Source organism: Ptychodera flava, chromosome 4 (assembly GCF_041260155.1).
Source record: "Ptychodera flava strain L36383 chromosome 4, AS_Pfla_20210202, whole genome shotgun sequence".
NCBI lineage: Eukaryota > Metazoa > Hemichordata > Enteropneusta > Ptychoderidae > Ptychodera > Ptychodera flava.
Window position 1 is genome coordinate 45,672,159 of NC_091931.1, and position 21,661 is coordinate 45,693,819.

Sequence of the window (21,661 nt, forward strand, 5' to 3'; positions counted from 1 at the left end):
GCATTGAACGGCGAAAGATCTACATTCGCTCTTTCAAAAGGGTTCAATTGGAACAAATTTCTTCTTACAAAATGAAGCGAAACCATGTGAACAGAACCGGAAAATTAGAGTCTTTAAAGGCAAAGAACCGGCAAACCACTTCAATGACAGTACGAAATTTTACAACATTCAGAATGAGGTAGATTAGGCATTGTAGACTATTTTTTCAACAACGTTGCAGATCATGGCGATAAATTTGATTACATCAACGATCGTAAGCATGTATTTTGCGCCAAACAATTACCGACTTATAGCTACGCGCTTTAGCGTCATGTTTGATTTATAAGACGACATTTTGTTCGTGATTACAGTTAGAAAACATTTCATTTTTTTGTCGCAGGTGTTGTCTATTGTGACAGAAACGCCACCATCGTCAGACACTCGGTCAGCAAGGCACTGGAGTACGTAAACAAGGACAACCAAACTCTAAAGGATGTGACGTTATTTGGTTTACAGAAATACTTTGATTCGTATCCACTTCTAAAGCGGGCGATCAGTGGTAAGTCTTAAATCAGAGACGATAGACAATTTGCCCATTAAAAATTTCCTGGAGATGACTATTATCGCAAAGTGTTGATGACAAAATCTATTTGTCACAACAACCCCGTTTGAAGACTTTGCATTCAGCTTGGAGGCATTTTTCGGTGAACTTTCATCGAATCGGAAAATTCAACGAAATTATGTTCACTCCATTCATTTACAACGCCAGGAAATGTTTAGGGATAGGTCATCGATGCATTCTGCTTTAGTGTCGAGAAAAATTACAAGATATTCTTCTTCTTTTTCTTACTTACTTACTTACTTATCTCTATAATATCGGAATATTTCACAGAGACAAGTAAATATTTTTAATATTTCAAAACAATGGAGAAGTGTATGTATCATCGATGGTCATGAAAGATTGAGTGTAATTTTTCACTCTTTAACAAACCCTGTAGAGAAAGGAAAGTTAGATAAGGACACATTTTAAGTTAAATCTCTTTATCTTAGTGAAAAATATTCTTCAAACAGTGCCAGGAGGTAAGTACAGAGATGACATTTGTGAGGAACAATTTGCCCATCCTAATAATGTTTGTTAAATGTTTGCTTTTGAAAATATGACGTCATTGATTGATGATTATTAGTTTATTGCATCCATTGACACTGTATCATGAATCATTTTGAACATAAATTCGTCCATCAATCTCTTATAATATTATTTCTATTTTTGCACCTAATTGTGTCTGCAAGACCACTGTTCCTTAATCTCAAAATATTTTCTCACTGCATAGCGTTCATTTTTTCCTTTTGTCATCGCAGCGTGTGACTTGGTGTCTGACAATGTCGCTGCAATAATGGTCAGTGATTCCTGCAAATCGCATTTGAAGGACATATTCTACATAACTCACCATCTTGAAATTCCGACAATCATCGCCGACCATTTCTTTATCGATGACATAGCAACGCCATATACGATTAGCATGTTTCCAAGCCAACGCCTCTTCACGCATGCGTTGATGGACGTGTTGACTTATTACGACTGGAAAGACTTCGTAATCGTTTATGACGATATATTAGGTAAGATTAAACCTCATGTTATTTCTTGAAAGAATAGCCTGCCATTCTGACTGTTGGCTGTTTTCATTCAATTTTATTCCTACCAACAGACGCTCCGGAAATCTCGCTGATATGTTATTTTCACTGAGTAATAATATTATGTCAAATATTTTTTGAAGCTCCGTTCTGATTTCTTGTGCACGTATGTAATGACGAGTGGACACACATCGCTAAGCTACAACATGCCCCAGCGTTAGTTTGAAACGATCATCGTGGAAATAGCGTGAAATATACCAGTATTTGGGTTTTAAAGTGGAAAACCCTTGCTTTGGCAACCGTTGGATAAAATAGTATCATCGAGTTGCGCCTGATGACGACTCTCACCAGAATGAACTTACGATCAACAGGTGGTCGTCCTGTATGAGGTGACACCTATCACATTTTTCGCCCCTTCCAAAATTTTCGGCCGTTAGAAAGAGACGTTTCACACTATTTTTTATTGCTCCACTCCTGCAAAGTATTCTGGTATTTTTTCTTAGTTTTCGTCGCTTCTTTCAGCTTAGGCAAGCTCACATTTTGAGTTTCACCTATTTCATAGTGACATTGCCCCTGCAGAATCTAACATATACAAAGCGCCGCTTACCTGGTTTCATTTCCATTCTGCCTAGGATTTAGGGATCTGGAGTACTTTTTCATGGCCTCCGGACGCGAAAGTTGGAAGATTAAAGTTAAAAAGATATCAATCAGGGCGCTTGGAGAGTCCGTGATAATGGACGTTCTCCAAGACGTCAGAAGTTCCGGCATCAGACAGATCGTAGCACACTGCCATCACAGTATTATACCATTAGTTCTTCGTTATGTGAGTATCAATCACGTGATCACCGCACAATTTTAAAGAGCTATTTTGATAAACGATACATTTCACGTTCCTAAGGGGAAACTTGGACTTGGACTTGGATGATGGCAGCTTAAGATTTTACCGCTTTAAAGACATAATGACTTTAGAACAGAGAACACGATTTGAACTAATCTGGGATAATTGGATGGTGAAGTAATGTCAGTTTAATCTGAACATGTAAGCTCATCTGCTTTTCTTTTTAAGTTAAACAATTATTTTTATGAGTAATTTGTAATATTACAACTTTCAGCCACAGGGCACCTAACAATGTTGAGAAATTTTAAATATATTAAGATGCAATTATCCCAAATTAGTTCCAATCGTGTTCGAGTAAAAAACTGTTAATTATTCGCGCCTTAGATTCGTTAATAACTATAGTTCAGTTTGACTTGTTGATGGTAACAGGTGCGATAATTAGGTTGCACAATATTCCATTGATGCCATTGTGCAGGAGTTGGGTGAAATTTAGCCAAAATTTGAATGTAACGGAAAAACAAGGATAAATGTTTGGTCATGGCAAGGGATCAATTTTAACATTAAGGCACAGTTGTAACGTCTTTCTGATGGTGGCTAATTCTAACAATTTACTACACAACTCTCTTTTCACAGGCAATGCGACTAGCGATGGTGAATATTCGATACAGTTGGGTGTTCACTGACCTGGTGAGTATCTGGGAAATCTCGCCCTCCATCGGTAGCGCATCGACATTTGATATTGGCGCCCCTCCCCCAGTTTTAAAAAGATATATCACGTCTTCTCGCCTATAAACAGTGAAATTCTATTGAAACACAATTCAAGGATTCTTTAAGATTCTGTCTGTCGGAAAAAGCTTTCAGATCATGGAATTTTGCATCGGTCGTGATGTGTTTTTAAAACAAGTTGTTGCATTCTACTAGTAGCGAACAATTGTTTTATTCAAATAAGTCTTTCAATGCTCCACTTGAACTTGTTTGCATCGTACGTGAAGAAAATGTGTATATCGTCATGTTTCTGTTTTCTGTAAGTTGTTCAAGGCCTGCTGCGTAACATTTAGAGTTACGTCCCTTGCCTATAAAGAGCTATGATCGCTCTCTGCAGCAATATGCCATACATATATGTTTATATGAAAAGCAAGGTGACGGTAGCCAGTGAACATATAATGTGGAAAAATTATGAAGATAACGGCTAAAAATGAGGTAAATCTGATGAGAACTTCGTAATTTATTTTTCTGAATTTTTCTGATACACGAATTATATTTGAATATGTAGAAAAAATGGCATAGGCGTTTCAAATGGAACAGGTCCGGTCGGGTCACCGGAAAAGCACTTTTCCACAAGCTAATTCATAGTAGACGATTAACATTGTCGATATCGTATATTTCCTTTGTAGCAAGCGTCTTTCGCCAACATTGAAGAGTTTCAGTACAGTCAAGTGAATCTGACTATGTTTGCCCTCGGTCAGGCTAGTTTGCACAACACAGCCCCTTATAGCATTCACGGAGACTGGCTTACCTCACTCAACAAAGAAAACGGCCTGCAGGAAATGTTGGTATATGACGCAATTCGCGCGTTGGCCCAGGCCCTGGAGAACATGGTGAAAGACGGTCGAACAATTCGCACGCAGACGAAAATGTGCTCGGGAAAGGAGATTGAAGTCGTCGACAATGGCGCAAAAATTATGAAATATTTCAAAGAGGTAATCGAAATTTTAAAAAATTATTTCCTAAGCAAACTTTCCAAAAGGGCGTGTCATTGATTCACCGAGAGCAACTTCAAGGTTTACAACGTCATCATGAAAGTATCGTCTTTTATCTTTTTTTCAATATCACACATTTTCTCCAAGAATGTTTAACAATTAACACGATTAGAACTAATTAGGGATAATTGGATGGTGAAGTAATGTCGATTTAATCTACAAATGTAATCTCATCTGCTTTTCTTTTTATATTACACACTTGTTTTTATGAGTAATTTGCGATATTGGAACATTCAGCTGTACGGCACCTAACACTTTTGAGGAATTTGAAAAATATGAAAATCCAATAATCCCAAATTAATTCCAATCGTGTTAATTCTGGTTTTCGTGCATCCTCTGATTTGAATGCTTTACAGGTACAATTTGAAGGTCTCACGGGAGTTGTCAATTTTACAAGAAATGCAACGCGTGACGACATTGAACTGACAATACTTGGATTGAACGATAAAGGACTTCAACCGGTAGGTCTTTGAGTAACACCAACTTCACCAGTTTTAGCGCGGTCACGATTAATCTTAAATTGGCTTCATCAACGTTATTACCCTCTTAAAACTTTATTGTGTGTATTTTTCCTTTTTACAGTAAGATAATTTGTAGTCGATGAAAACCCCTATAATTTCAAGTTTAGCGCGTTAATGAGTAGCATCTGTCCTAATCCGGGTTAATTCCAAGCATACAATAAGTGTCGCCTTTTCTCCGAACGCAAACTTTTACAATCTTTACTCTTTACAATCTTTACGGCACACTAGTATACGGCAAACAAACACATGTCGTTCAGTCATACAACGTCGTTAGAATAAATGCAGCACTTTTTTACAATGCCATCAAGAATCTCTAAAATCCTTCTTTTCACGAAGAGGGAAACAGTACAAGGTCGTCGAATAGGCAACTTTGGGACCGGTGAGCGTAGCCCAATCTTATTTGTTTTGCAAAAGAACTTCTTGCTTCTTGTTAGTTACACAATAAATCTTTACACTCGTCTTTGTAAACTCTGTCGATACGCTGTTCCAACAAGAAGTAACGGATTACTAATTGTAAATTTGATTGTCAACAGATGGGGATATGGACCAAAGACACAGATCCATTGCGTCTTATAGCTTCCCGGCGAAATGGAACATTCGTCTTCGGAAGCCAGCCTTTACGCGTAACCACAATAATCGTAAGTCAGCTGTTGTAAACTTTAGTCAGAGCTGAATGTTTGCTGAGACACCAGAATTGTAGCTTTTCTTAAAATGAATTAAACGACTTCATAGGCAGTTAGCGAAATTTAAAAGAAAAGCAAACTTTTTTGACACTCGCCTATTTAATACATAATTTACAGAATGTCAAAAACATCATTTGGCAGGAATCATGGATTTTTGCATCATGTTTTTTTCAGAGTTTGTTGAGTTCGATAAGCGCACCCTTCTCGGTTGTAGAACTTTATTCACATGGAAATGACTGATCATTTTCAGGAGGAGCCTTTCATAATGGAACGTCACAACGCTGATGAGAAAGGCTTGACTGGTGCCGATCGCTATGAGGGTTACTGTATTGATATGCTATATGCACTTTCCGAAATGATGGATTTCAAATTCGAGTTGGAGCTGGTCAAAGATGGCAAATTTGGTTCCATGGATGAAAATGGCGAGTGGAACGGACTGGTGCGAGAACTGCAAGATAACGTAAGTATAGGCTATGTCCGGTGCAGAGGGTTTCGTTTTCATAATTATTGTGCTTTTTTCATCGGCATTACCTCATCCGTTGTTCCCTCAGCTAAAATATTTCAATGAGATTTTATAGATAGACTATTGTAAAATACATCATTCAAAGTCAGTACATCATGACAATCCTCGGTACACGGTCAATGCCGGAGAATGTCATGTTACATTTCAGGTAGTGTATGTTCGACCGTAAATCAGGTATATTGGACGGGTTGGATGAGACAACACACTCAGCATCTATAAGAAACAATAAATCTTTAAATTGGTTTCTTTTGAAACACGTATACTTTTGTGCCTAACAAGCTTTTCTTTCCATGTTTACATGTTGTTACTTTGCATTACCAAAAGAAGGCTGATTTGGCCGTGGCGCCGCTGACCATCAGTTCAGAGCGGGAGCAAGCTATAGACTTCACCAAACCATACATGACCCTCGGGATCAGCGTGCTCATAAAGAAGCCAGGTGAAGCTAAACCAGGATATTTTGCCTTCCTGCAACCCCTGAGTAACATCGTTTGGGTGTCTGTCATCGCAACCTATTTGTCAATCAGTTTCATATTGTTCACCATCAATAGGACTAGCCCCTACGAGTGGAAGCGACTGTCGGACCGAGGAATAGTTGCAAAGGCCGATGCTGGAAATTTGGACTATCTGAACAGTTTGTGGTGGTGTTTCGGATCATTTATGCAACAGGGTGTCGATTACTCTCCCAAATCGACCGCTGCGAGAGTCGTAGGTGGTACGTGGTGGCTCTTCACGCTGTTTCTCGTGACGTCATACACAGCCAACATGGCGGCATTTCTGACAATAACAAGACTGGATACACCAGTTCGCAGTGTCGAAGACTTAGTTTCCCAATCAAAAATTATGTATGGTACAGTGGTGAACAGTCAACCGCTGTCATTCTTCTCGAGTTCCAAAAACTTTTTATACAATAGAATGTTTTCATATATGGACTCCACGCCCGGAGCAATCGTTCAAAACACATCTGATGGCGTTGCAAGGGTGAGAGCTGGGGGCTACGCTCTGCTGTGGGACTCCACTGTCAACGAATATTTAGTGCAAAAGCAGCCGTGTGATTTGATGACAGTGGGCAGTACTTTTGACCTGAAAGGGTATGGTATCGGCCTGCCTATGGGGGCGCCATACCGAGACGACTTTACCATAGCTGTGCTAAAGCTTCGAGAAAAAGGTGAGTTATCGGACTGACCGTCGCTATTAAAGTTATCTCGATGGGGCATATAATCCACTTTTGACACAGAAATGAATTCGTCAGTTGTTTAATTGCTTATACCACAGACCCTAGAGAAAAACTAGGGTTTATGATTATACGAAAAAAGCAATTCAATATTTTGTCCTCTTATTGATTCACATAACTGAATAATATCTCGAGTTTTCTTTTGTTTTTTGTTTTTTCTTACAAGGTTTTCTCGAAAATATTCAAAAGAAATGGTGGACGGACCGCGGCGAGTGTCCGAAAACCGAAATGGTGGGCACAAGCGACATCCCAACGCAACTTGGTTTTGACCAGTTTTCTGGTATGTTCTGTGTGGTGGGTGCTGGTGCTGGCCTGGGACTCTTAACTTCCCTCATAGAAAACCTAGTTTACCTGAGGAAAAACCAAATAAAACAGAGGAAGAAAAGAAGGGCGGCACAGGTGAGCAAAATCAGACTGATATGGGTATTGTGGGGGGGGGGGAGGTGAATGCAACGAGCTATCGCACGCAGAGGGAAGACTTGTTACTATGTTATTAGACAACTATCTTGCCTTTAACTTTTTTCCTGATAAGCGAAATGGAGTATTTGGTAAAGTAGCGCTTGATTGTTAAAAGATTTCACGATTGTTACTGAGGGCAGTGAGGTTAAAAGAAGTATTTTAAGGTGACATGAGGAAAACCATTCCAGTGGAAAGAACGCTATTCAGGCGTGCTAGATGCCAGCATAGATTAAATACGTAAAGTGGGTCTTTTTGAACTGAGGTTTTGACACACTTCAAAGTTCAGTTTACTTCAGTTCTATTGAAGGTTAATAGTGTGACCCTTTGCGAACCTTCAAAACAGCGGGCAGTAGGCGTATCACATCCAGCACTTTGGTCGACGAGAAAACTCCACTCCAAGCTCACATGTATTCTTCTAACTCAGATAATACAATGAGTGTAAGAATTCGCCGCCAGTCTGCATATCTGGATAGACCGGCGCCTTCAGAAGGCAGCTAGCGTCGGAACATATCTGAATTGGCTGGGCCCTTGGGAAACATCCACTTCCTTGATGTCGTCAGCTGGCGGTTTCCGCGTCGAGTAATGCAGTGAAAGTCGGAATAGTCACAAAACAGTCGATAATGGCTCGTCTATTAATCGTGGAAGCAGGACAAACGAGCGCAAAACAGGGTTTGATTGAATTGAAATAAATGCAACAGCAGAGGGGGTGAGAGCATGCGCAAACGTGAAATTATTTCTCCTGGTTGGTATCTCTATGCCTAAACTCATCATAGTTTATTTCCCCTGGTTGGTATGTCTATGCCTAAGCTTATCCTTAAATTCATAGCCAGCTATATTATTTTTCAAATTATGATGTGTCAAATGACTGTACGAATACGATGGTTTCAACCGGGACTCGAACCCACAACGCACGGCACCCAATCACCTAGCGCAGAGGCCAACAGACAGACCGCTCGGCTAAATCCCCAATCTCAAAAAGATTAGTTCAATAACCGAGCTACGGATGTTACAATTCTGATTGCGCCCTCTCCACTCGCCGTAGAGTTCGTGAAGCACTCACGCTAGCACACGCGCTATCATACATCTCATACGAAATTAACATTTATTTCGGGTATAATATTGCGACTTTTTGCAATGATAACCTTAAAAGATAATTTTCCAGTTTATATGTTTGTCATTAAGAAGGATTCATGTCAATCTGTGTTTTAGAAAACTTGTTACAGATTTTCGGGAGGCGCCAAGCTTCGATAAAATCTTACTTTTAATACAATGCCCCTCACCTGTCACAGGGGGTCGGTCACATGATGTAAAAACACATCATGTGGTAGCCTCTATGCTGCAGACGTAACTCGTTTCGTTACTGGTTTATGATAATATGTGGATGTAGGAAAATCTATTAAACGCTGATGATTGGTGTAAATAACAATAGTAAGTATAGCACACTGTGCTTCTGATGTTCATCGTGTCTTCAGTCCTGCCAACTGGAGCAGTCACGAGACCAACTGCAGTCTCAATACCCACTCCTACGGGCCTTACAAACGGGCGGATAAGTCTTGAATTGTCACGTTGGACGGTAGGCCCGAATAAGTCGGTGTAATTTTAAAATGAGAAGTCTAAGGAAATTCTAAAGGGAGAAGTCTTTAACCTCGGTAGCTCCTTTTCCTTCAACGTGCCCCCATTGAACTTCCCGTTGTTCGGTAAGTGATAATAATGCAAATGGTCTGTTCATCTCTCCAAGATGTCTCCACGAAACCACGATTGAACCTAACACGTCTTCTATGTGTAGATGGTCTATTAATTTGTGTTCATTGCTCGGAGCATCGATGACAACAACAGCATTTTCTCACTTTTCGCATCGTAGTATCGATTTATACTTTGTGATAAAACTACAACAACAGTGACACAATAAGTCGGGGTCCTTAGCTTATCTTTGCCGTGCAAATGATACGAAAACAATGTCGCGTCCGTTCTTCTTCTTTTTCTCGACAAAACCATTGCTTATTTTCAAAACAAATCTACGGCTCGAGAAGAAAACCTTTCAGTCTTGTCTTGTCTGGCGAAGTATTGATAAATAGTGAGACATCAGTCGTTGATTTAGAGGATACCGTGTTTGCAAAATGCCAAAAATCAGAACGGGGAATTCCAGCACTAAATGACACTTTCTGTCCGTGGGTGCGAAATATTATTCGCTACATATTTTATTTGAACTAAAGAGCAACTGTCCCCTCCTGGAAAAACCCGTACCAATGGGGACAAAAACTAAGGGCGACTCTGGTTGATAGCAAATAAATAATACCGTGTCTTTAGTTTTAAGCTTGGAGACAGATTACTCAGAGCAAGACAAAACGGGTTTAACTTACGGTTATTGTGTACTGAAGGTGAAGAAAAATTGTAACGTATTGTCTGGATCATCTACCGTAGATGGCGCTGCCATTTCAATCATTTGTCGTCAGGTCTCAGATCACCAACATATCTCGAGGTTTACAAGCGGATTGATGGGGCTCTTTGGACGAACAGAAAATGATTTGCTAAAATAATAAAGTAATTGTCTAATATGTCATACTCATACTATCTTATCAACTCATTCACTCGCAAAATACTGCTTCCGGCATTTTTACACAGAAGACCATTTTTGTTCACAGTGTGATAGCCAGACGCATTATCAGATGTGTAGGAGTGAATCTCTGCTACCTTCAGCGTCAAGAGAAGAAATATAATATATAGGTGTGATGACATCTCAACCCTCGCGAGATCTCGTGAGTTGTTAAAAGAACTCTACACACTGAGTGGCTGCACGTGTGTTGTACAGGTGTCAATGCTGCATAACCTAGAATCATAGATGGTGGAGCTCCGTTTAACTATCTATGTTAGATTAGACTTTCAGGGAAAAGGGAGATTTCGCAAATGAGAAGACGAAAAAAAAAGTGGAACACATTCGTGACGTATTCAGCGGATGTATTCGACATGTCCCCTCCAATTACATCTTGTAAACAGACACGTAGAATTGTCCAATACGTCATACTCTGTAACACCTGATGACGCTTTACCCCATCATTGCAATAACGTAGTCTATGACAACGTAATATACAATCAGAGAAAGGTAGAGCGAATAACCCGAAAATTACTTTTATTATTAAGATGTATTACAATAACATCTGGAAACGATTGTGTTCAAGGTCCATTCTAGGCTGCTTCTTATCCGTTCCAACTGCACGCGATATCGCTGCCTAGCCTGCACGACCTGATTCTGTCTTTCCTTTGAACAACATATTATCGCGTTCTCATTTTCGAAGTCTCTCTCACCTGAACAGTCGAATGCACTGCACGTTGCAGATCTATTCCCGCGTCACGCCGCCTAATGTCATCACAATCCCTAAAGTGTGTATTCAGCCTACATGTCCACGACAAACATCCTTGCACTGCAGTCAACAGTTCTTGATGTGGCTATCATGCATGACCTGTGAGGGCGCTAATATGTTCTCGTGGTAAATGTGACGCCTCCCACTTCATAGCTCGAGTTGTATTTCTCCCAGTCTTTCGAATTATCGCTTACATAACTTATTTATATGAGTTCCGCATTCAATTTTGGTTTCTTCCAATGGTATAATACTCTTTTCTACGGTTTACAACATATTACAAATGCACGTGTGAATTTCGTGTGGAAAACACACATAAACGCACGCAGACACACTCTCAAATGTTGCCCTGTTTCGCCTAAAAGGTTCCATTGCCACTGCTACCGTTAATTCATGGGACGTAGATTTTGAGCACATATTATTTCGACAGAAGCTGTATAATTAAATGTTCATTCTTTGCATGTACTCAAACTTTAGTTTGTGGCCAATTGAAAATAAACGTTACAAATAAACATTTAGAACATATTTTAAATTAAAAGACACCATCTCTGGTACACTGAATAAGCACCATCAGTAAATATCACCAGGTGGTTGGTCAAATCTTGTATGCATTTTCATGTAAGTGTTCTACATTTGAGCTAAAAATGAGCAAATTTCTCGATATCAACGGATGTACCATTAGATCTTCGGAGGCAGTATACAAAATATAAGATGAGGATATAAACATTTCTAGTCTTCATTGGTCACTTTCGGGAGATATACAACTGCATCCTTTGCAGAATTTATCACTTTCCGTTCATGTGGATATTTTTACAAAGCAACGTGGCTGAGAAAAAAAATCCCTCCCAAGATATTTCCTATTGTATAACTAACACCCTTCCGAAGACCAAATGGTCCATCTCTTATAATCGTAGCAACACCATTTTGTCGCTCAGTACTTTCAGTTTCATCAACATCCTTAATTTTCCATCTGGAAGAGCCGTGTTGCCTTATGTAAATGGCAAGGTATTGATAACAAAATTGACGCGGCTTTCATTGTAACATGTAAATTAGCGACATTTCTCAAATGTGCTGATGTCACCATCAGCACCAATGGTTCGGATACTCAGAGGCACCAAAACTGTTCTCCGCATCAATAAAAAATATACATTCTCAAGTGCGTTCGTTTCAACATCCAATTCCATCAACACAAACACAATCGACCTAAGGTGTCACGTTAAAAATTAAATTAGCAAACTTGAGATGCTCTTGTCACCGACAGCATTTTAATGATGCAAATTTGTACACACTTTCAGCACAATCAAACTGGCCGACAAACTCAAAATTTGAATATTGTGAAAATGATGGCGGACAGGTCACAGTTACCGAAGAACTCAATTCTCTCTAATTTACTTTTGTGACCTTTGTTCTCTTCTTTCCGCAGAAGCAAGGACTACCATATAATGGAGTGCGCTATGGATCTAGACTAGCAGAATTCGATCCCGTTGACGACAGGGTTTCCACTGTCTGATGAAGATTTGACAAAATAATGAAGTCACGCGAGATTGGATGGGATCTTTTGTTGCAGGAGGATCAACAAGTTTGCTCTTCGAAAACATGAAGCAATATTTTTTTTATTTTCGAATTAACGAAGATAACACAAGGAGAGTGTCAAGTTGACAAGGACGTACACAAGCTGGAGAATCCAGCTTTCTACGAACGCATCGATTGTTTCTCCTAGAACGAATGACGTAACTTATAAACTTGAACTCCCGTGAACTCTGCTCCCAAGTGTGGAGTTTCCAATAAAATATAATATTCATGTGGGGACACTTCGTACGACTTTTATGTATATTTGCCAAATATCTGCATCTGATATCATGTTTCTATGGCAATAGATCATTGAAGATAACGAATTTTACTAGATGGTGTTGGTCTTCCAGCTTTTGTGATTTTCTTTGAACCGATATTAATTTTCCATGCCGATCTATATATGCTTGATATAAACGTGCCGAAGTTTGAACCGAACGTACACGATAGAAGAATACAAATCGCGTATTTTTCTTGATTTCTAATCAATGGGAGATGTATATCATTTTAAATTGGAGTCCATGGTCTTCTTGTCGGGGATCGTGCTCAGATATTTTTAGGTCTCAAATGCCACATTTTGTCGATGTGTGAGGGCGCTCATCAACACTGAAGAGAAGGTGTAGACAAGACGGTGACGACGGATACAACTAGCAACTGTTAACGATAGTGAGTCAACATTCATTGAAAACGTTCCTACTGATTTCACTAACTTCTACCAGTCTGAGAGCACACGAAATAAATCGGCGGATCTTACTCCGAATGCACAACGTCGTTGCTTTAGGATCCCCAAGGTTAAATGCAGTCAGCATTCGAACTTTTAAGATTACTCAAAAGAAAAAAAACTACAAGTGCTGTTCGCATGCCGATAGGAATGGTAAAATTTCACAGTATAAATCCAGATTCTTGCAAACATTTTTGAGAAGTTTGCTCGTAAAATGTACTACCGGGAAGGCAATAAAGGATCACGTGCTATTTTGATGATGTATGTCACGTGATGGTGATAATTGGTTATCGTCGCGTGATAATCTTGTTCATAATTATCTTCAGCAATAGTAAAAAATGAGCATAAAACAATGACGTAGGTTTAAGATCAATCATTCATGTGCTCCCAATTTATTTGCCGTTTATAAAAATAGCAAAGGACAGTATAAGTGTCAAAGAAGTTCCCCTCCTTTGGGTCTTCGTGACGGCGGGGAAGTTATTTAAAAAATGTTCTCTATCCATTGAAGAATTAAATTTCTGTCATTGCTGTTGCACGCGATAATTGACATGGAATGTCGAAAGTGATTAAAATGAATCAGCAAGTTCATAGTTGAATGTAATTTGGTAATGTTCTATCTTTCTGTTTCGTTTGCTTTTTATTTTCGTTAAGAAAGGTATAGAAAACATCGTATACAAATATCTTTGGTACATTTTGATTTTTTCTATTTATAGACATTATCTTTGGTACATTTTGATTTTTTCTATTTATAGACATTATCATTTTGTGCTAAAGGGACGTAGTCGGTTGTTTGGCAATTTTAATATCAAGAAAAGATGAAATACTTTGTCTAAGTCAGTCATGAACTCACATGATAGCGATATGCGATATGATTAGTGTCAAATATTACTTGATGTACTGCACGCTGGAGTTTGTAGTTTTTCGAGTGGCCTTCAGCTACAGGGAAGAAATGAGTTTCCATATTACGGATGACGTACATAAGCCCATTGCAACCTGAATTTGAGGCAACTTGGCAAAGCAAGGTCATAGCATAGGTCACGTTAACGGCTACCCAGTTGCCCCAAAATGCAATATTCTGATTACGTCATCCGTAATATGGCGGAAACTCATTTCTTTGTTACTTGTATAATAATTTTGTTACTATTCTGTCATGTACCTGAAATCATGGCAAAACCTTATTCTATCCATCTATCTGTTTAGCTAGGCATGTTTATAGATGCTGCAATTGGGAAAGAGCTTACTTTTCAAATAACACAAAGTTGAAAAAAAATTATATCTAAAGATTGTAATGTTATCCTTTCAGACCCTTCGTTATATTATCCACGTGCTTCACCTTTGACCTTTAAAAAGATACGTGTGATAAAACCATATTGATGCCCTTTAAGTTGATCATGTTTTGCCTTTTATTCCATTTTTGCACTTTTTTAAGCAGGTATTCTCTCACTCCTGGGGCATTCGGCCACTTCATGGAAAGGGCTTAATTCTGATACACCTCTGGGGACGGACTTGTGTTTAAACAGAATTCCAATATCGGCTGCTGTACGTTGTAAGTCCCTGTTAAGATTCAAGACGTAACACATGTATTTATTCTGAGCACATTTTCCGACCACAGGAGATAGTTAGTTAAGAGACGACGCGTTGTTGTTCGCAAATCTTTCATTATCAGTTCCTGGTAAAGAGCTAATTTTCTTTCAAGGCTCTTGTAATCTTGGAGCAAGTACTAGTAGATTGTTCGGCTGGTCGACAATCTGGGCTCCTTGGGCATTTAGATAATTGTGTAATCGCCACGGAACGTGGTGTGCTTTTTCCTTGAAGTGGCAAAACAGTGTACATTCCTTAACAATTTTTATTTCAATACTTTACGTCACAAGTGTGTTTGAACAGATCACTTTGCGTACAGAAATCATGGTGATGTATGACGTCATCAGTGTTGAATAGTATGTCATGACAACTTTCCACAAACTTAGAGAGGCTTTTTTTGAGATTTGATTAAGTAGTACTTTCTGCTGAGGCTGAAAACACAACAAAAAGTAGATTTAAATGACGTTTTGTTATCGATCGTAGCGATTATTAAAGTTAAAGAATGCAGTCGCTTCATGGAACGCGTCGATCTGCTAAATGCATACGATCTGTCAACAGAAACACAAATTCAAAATATTAAAAAGTAATCAAATTAGTGGAAATATTTACTTAGTCATTTACCAACTCGTAAGATAAGAGGTATCTTTCATATATACATGTTCACAAATACAAGTACATTGTACATATGTATATATATACATACCTACATAGCCGCACATACATACGTATATATGTATATATGTATATACATAAACATACACATACATATATATATACTGTCTATTAATATTTTGTATATATGTATATGTATATATATGTATGACGTTTCTTCATTAACACACACACACTATATATATATATATATATATATATATATGATGTCTGTATATACATGTATATACTGCATATATATATGTATATATAATGTCTGTCTCTTCAGTTTATCATTAATTTTATGACGAATCGATTTATACTGAATGCGCAGTTCTCTTTTGTATTATTACTAGTATATCTCTATTATTTATGCATGATTCCCTAAGACAAGGTTAATTTTCAAATAATCTTTCAACAATTATTCTATGGATATAAAGCTGACGAAGCAGTTGGTGTTTATCATTGGCATTGATGATTATCGGCATTGATTGTCGATCATATTTGTACTGACGAATGTTAAGTAATTACATCTGTACACATCCACTCTAAGTGTTGTAGTAACTTTCCAAGTTTCCATGGAGATTTAAAATTATTTTCTTCCGAATCAAATAAACAAGGCGATTTTCAGATTTGTATTGTCTTGATTTTGTCGCTGATCTGTACATGTCTTTGTTTTCGTCAAGATTAAGCAAACAAAAATTAATTAAAATTAAAAGTTGGCGACCGATTTTTACAATGTTTGGAGCAATATCAATCATTACCACAAACAGTAAATACAAAATGAGTTTTGAAAATACAAAGTGACACATAATAAAAGTCTTGGTATCATCACCGTCGTACTCGACGTCCGGATTATCGCGAATGTCATTGTCATTGCCCTCCTAAACTATGCAAGATCATGTGACACGTATCTTAAACAGGTTTTAACAAAACAGAATGATATTAAGCCAAGTGGTCTTTTCAAAAGGAAGATCAATATTATATCTGAGGTACATTTACTTGTAAAAGATTGTGGGGAACTGTTGAGCAAGAAACGATGTGCAGAACGTCCACTTTGTATTGCCTTCACACTCAGCGGAGGTTCTGATGAAATGGTCGTAGTTTATACAAAGAGACATTAAAATCCTTAGAAAGTAATGCAATTTTTCAAACTTTGTTTTAAATCGAAGACACAGTGTCTTCAGTATTTAAGGAGTATACATTCCAGGCTGTCTATTTCTTTTTCGCGTCAAATCCTGTCAACAGATTTGAATGCAGTTATTGATGCCAGGTCAAATGCCAGATGGGTACAATGAACCGTCACGTCGATGTCAATTTACAGATCATTTTCATGGTAAAGGCTGCAAATCTTAGCTAAAATTTACCGCCATGCACAAGATATATAGTCCGTAACCGGCCACGTTGCTCGCGTATTTCAACCTTTTTGTTGTTTTTGTTGTTGTTGTTGTTTTATTTTTTATTTTAATTTCTTTGGAGGAAGAGGGGGGATAAGAAAACAGAATACGTCGCATACATTTATGTAAGTACGTAGCCGCAATTTCATCAAACCAAGAATCATTATAAAGGCTGTTAACAGTCTTAAAATCATGTCATATTGCGTCATATCATATCATCATATTGTATGACATTGTGTCGTATGATGTTTTGCGCCCTCAAGAGTATGCAATGTTATTACCTGTCTTCAGCAGGATAAGTTCCCTTGAATAGAAACCACAAGACAAACCAACCTTGAAAAATGGTTTCACTGGAAAGAAGGAAAATCATCAGCTATTGCATTATTGGCAGGGAGTGCAAGCTAGCCATTTCCGCCGTAGCGACAGATAATATCGTACATGTATCGGTGGTGTCGTTAATTGCTGGTGATTGATTCATTAATTCTTATGGTCTCAAACATTTAATTGGTGGGCGTAATGAACAGTCGTCAATATATTTCTCGTAGACCATTTTCGCGGTACAAGCTGCAAACCTTAACTAAATTTTGCTGCCGGATACAACTTATATGGTCACTGACCCGCCCCTTTCCTCGCGTATTCCGAGAATTTGTTTTGCTTTTCTAATTTTCGGGAGGGGGAGGGACCAGAAAACAGAATTCGTTACATACATGCATTTTTGTAAGTATAGCATTGATATTTCACCAAAGCAAACCGTACGTAAAGGAAAATTACGTAAGTAAAGGAAGACCTTGGAAATGCGATGACAGTTTTACCATAGAAAGTTGACAATAGGTATCGTGGTTCAAAATTGAGAAGTGCGTTATTCACAAACATGGCAATTTTTTTGTCAGCAAGGGTCATATTTGATACTTACTATGGTGTTGGGAGCTGCAAGTAGGTTAATCATGATCAATATGCTTAATTGTGTGTACTTGTTTATGACATTGTACGTCTCTTAATTGAAGTATCATATGTCAAGCCTGTCGTTGGCCGTCTTCAATTGCTTTTGTTATGCAAAATAGGTTGGAAAGGCTTTTCTCGAACGGTGTCAATGTCACTTTCCATCATTTAAATAGGTGTGTGCTAGATGAATATTTCACGGTGTCTCCATCTATATCCTTCTTTGCCTGAACATCACTATTTCAAATCTGCCTTATTTCAGTCACGACAGTCACAACACAAGGGCAGGTAGTTCGTAATCGGTCATCTTTGTAGGAATGGTGAATTGTTGTTACAATATAGCAGCAGATGTTTCAAGATGATATAAGAGATGCTACACGTGATGGGGAACACGCCCTCGTAGGGCACCTAAAAAACAAATACACATTATTGAAACAGACGGCGCCTGATACTCATGATGTGTAACCGTACCGTGTGTTTTCCCCCCTCCAAAACATCAGCAAAATCTTGAAGAAGGCCATATCAAGTTTACGGATCAACGAGTTGTCGATTGAGGCAGCTGTCCTTACCACCAATGACAGCGTCCAATTGAGCCGTTATTAACTGGCAATCGCTTCAAACATGATTAGGAAACTCGCCTATGACGAGTCATCGCGTTTGCCATCAGGTCTCCTGAATACTGATGAATTTAAAGAAAACTCGACAGACAGTGTTTACGACGAACGTAAAAGTCTTTAGTAAAGGCCAGATATTTATTATTAATGGAAATGGTATAGAAACCGAGACAGCAAGGCATATAATTGAGAGATATCTCTAAGTACCCTGTAGCCATGGCAACGTTTCAATAACAGAGGAGTATAGCGGCGGATTATGAATATTCATTAGGCGCGGGTTGCGATTGATAGCTGGTTCAAATCTGCTTTCGACGAGGAGGCAATTTGCTGTCGATTTCGTTTTGTTGTGTTTCTTTTCTCTGAGACCGCGGCAAGACTGTCATCCAGGCAGCACACGACCCCACGGTTACATGGCGCTGTAGACAGATGACGCCCTTTCTCCTAGTGGGAGTATAAGAAATCGACATAGGTGAGTTCATGTCACTTCCTTTCGGTTTCTTAGGGTTCAGTGTGTTTACCTTTAATGTCAATATCATAAACCCTTGATGAAAGAAATCTTAATTTCGTTTCTGACTTTCATCGTGCTTTCCTGTCTCGTTTTCGATGAATGCTGTCAGAATTGTCTTCTTGAAGACTTCTTAATTCACAATACGCTCTGTGGTTGACAGGTCTTAGAACGATGCCCGTGTCAAGACAAGCCGGGCGAACGCAGTTCGTCAGGTATTTTCTAGCGTCTGACTTCAGGTGTGGTCACGTTTTACTGGTTCTATACTTCGATGGGTCGTCCGGATTACGCAAACGACGAGAGCGCCATGCCTGTTACGTATATGCGCCCAACGTGACATAGACTCTCACTTATTTTACGTGTATAATTGTGACAATTCAGCGACATGATTGAAATTTACATTCCGCACATCACATTGAAATCCTCAGACAATAAAATCATCTAGAACTTTCTATTATAATCGACAGTTGTTCTATTGTTCAAGAAAATTGATTCTGGATTATTGTGTGACGCAGTTGGTTGACCAATCAACTGCGTATTCACTTTTGCGAAATAGATACTGAATATCATCCATGTTATTTCCCTTAACTACCTTCAAAGAAATTATATGGATGTTAGACGAGTAGACACAGTTTCTTTTCACAGTCCCTGCGTCTTCATTTCGTGGGAATACAGCGTTTCAAGACATGTAGCATCAACAAACACAAATGAGAAGCGATTATGGAAATGCAGCTTTTTCATGCATGAAGCAAACTGTAATTTCTTTCTCAACGCTAAAAATAGATGTTATTCTCATCACGAGCGGATCGTCGCGGGGTTGACGACAATACTTATTTTTAATTATGCCTATCTATTATGGTTTTGCCATCAAACTTCAATAATTATAAATCTTCTCCAGAGCGGCTGAATGGACCGAAAGTTGATTACCGTATAGGTTTGACGTATATCTACATACTTTTTCATGCGTTTCGCATTTCCTTTACCCTAATATCAATCCGAAATCTCGACCGTTCGTGTCGTTCATGAATTCGGACCTAGTCAGACTCTCTCTCTCTCTCTCTCTCTCTCTCTCTCTCTCTCTCTCTCTCTCTCTCTCTCTCTCTCTCTCTCTCTCTCTCTCTCTCTCTCTCTCTCTCTTAAGAAATTCACGGATGAAGTAGTCAATTCAACGTTAAGCCAAGAAGAATAGCATTTCATTCAAATTTGAATTAAGTAGAAATATGGGCATTCTCACCATTATCGACTATCGATGAAATCACTGACGGAAACGCTGCGACCTCAACGCTGTTAGAAAAACCTATGTGTATTTACGCACAATGCAATCAAATCATATCTAGAATCTAATCAACTTATGACGAGTCATATTCAACGATAGAAAAAGCAACTTCATCAAAAGCAACGACGATAAGGGAACCACGTCAGATATATATATATATATATATATATATATATATATATATATATATATATATATATATATATATATATATATATATATATATATATATATATATATGTATATATATATATTTATATATATATTATATATATATATATATAAATATATAGTTACTCGAGTTTCAATTATTGATCAACTATCGACTGACAGACAGACAGACAGACAGACAGATAGGGTAGATAGATAGATAGATAGATAGATAGATAGATAGATAGATAGATAGATAGATAGATAGATAGATAGATAGATAGATAGATAGATAGATAATGTCAAAGTCAGAGCAACATCACATTTCTTCAGCTCATTTACTAAAATCTTCCTCCATTAGCTGTAAGGTTTTGCATTTTACTTCCCCGTCCCCATCCCCACCCTCACCCTAAATAGTTCCATTTTGGGAGAGATCTTTGACATTTTCGTTATTAAACCATATTGTCTTACAATTTCACTATTTCAATCTTTGATGATATATTTGGTGCTTAGGCGTATATTTGCGGCGGCCAAATTTGAGTTGCAACTCTAAACTATTTAGTTGTTAAAATCAAAGTTATGCTTTTTGTCGATGATATATTAGCAAAACGATCTGTGTCACAACTTTGTAATCATTTTTACATAAGTTGTATTTGATTTCACACCATCTTATCGGAAAAAATGCAAAGAAGTACAGCTTATGGGGCTTTAATGGGTTTTCTCTTGAAGAATTCCCGTTAGCTTTTTGTATTGTTGTAATATTTAAATTTTAACAGTGTGACAGTTCGGCTTTCGTTAAATCAGGCTATTTTCTTTGACAGCATTGGTTGCTGACGTTCTCATTTTATAGACATGATTCTTGATTCAAGTGGCTGGCAACAGGTAAAAGTGCGCATGCGTGAGCATAGCGTATGTCTTGAATGGCCGTAAAATTACCCTGACAGCATGGTTGTGATTTCGCACACCTGTAGCTGCGACATCCTGGCACCGACTGCAGCAACTCCATCTACTGATGATGTCAATCATTTATTCAAATTTGATTCTAGCATGTTTAGCAATCAAAACAAATTCAGAGAGTTGCAAAGTTCTTCTTTTTCTTCTTATTGTTGTTGTTGTTGTTGTTGTTGTTGTTGTTGTTGTTGTTATATGTGAACGAAGCCAATCTACTTATGCCTAAACAATAATTGTAGCAGATGTTGTTGATGTTGTCTCTGCTGTCGTGTTTCTGTAGCTGATGCTTTTAGTAAAGTACAAAGAATTACCATTCTGGTTAAAT

At 38.3% G+C, this 21,661-nt stretch overlaps 2 protein-coding genes across 8 annotated transcripts in view; both read left to right on the plus strand.

The window, feature by feature from the left end:
- Positions 1–13,553, plus strand: part of LOC139131948 (glutamate receptor ionotropic, kainate 3-like) — a 66,837-nt gene extending 53,284 nt beyond the window's left edge. For 2 of the 6 annotated variants that reach the window (XM_070698278.1, XM_070698280.1), the window contains exons 2-12: positions 380–538; positions 1,339–1,596; positions 2,244–2,434; positions 3,083–3,136; positions 3,844–4,149; positions 4,566–4,670; positions 5,264–5,368; positions 5,664–5,873; positions 6,261–7,101; positions 7,334–7,566; positions 12,406–13,553. In XM_070698278.1, coding sequence (XP_070554379.1) covers positions 380–538; positions 1,339–1,596; positions 2,244–2,434; positions 3,083–3,136; positions 3,844–4,149; positions 4,566–4,670; positions 5,264–5,368; positions 5,664–5,873; positions 6,261–7,101; positions 7,334–7,566; positions 12,406–12,492 — 2,549 coding nt within the window. In that variant the 3' untranslated portion in view covers positions 12,493–13,553. Of the gene's footprint in view, positions 1–379; positions 539–1,338; positions 1,597–2,243; positions 2,435–3,082; positions 3,137–3,843; positions 4,150–4,565; positions 4,671–5,263; positions 5,369–5,663; positions 5,874–6,260; positions 7,102–7,333; positions 7,567–10,268; positions 10,383–12,405 lie in introns of all 6 variants that reach the window. The other 4 variants (XM_070698279.1, XM_070698281.1, XM_070698282.1 and 1 more) reach the window with 3 other exon arrangements.
- A 5,181-nt stretch (positions 13,554–18,734) lies between these two features.
- The window catches only part of LOC139131947 (transient-receptor-potential-like protein), a 35,505-nt gene continuing 32,578 nt past the window's right edge, over positions 18,735–21,661 (plus strand). Inside the window, exon 1 of one of the 2 annotated variants that reach the window (XM_070698277.1) lies at positions 18,735–18,923. The gene's annotated coding sequence lies outside the window, so the exon portion shown is untranslated. The remainder of the gene's footprint in view (positions 18,924–21,661) is intronic. The other variant, XM_070698276.1, reaches the window with a different exon arrangement.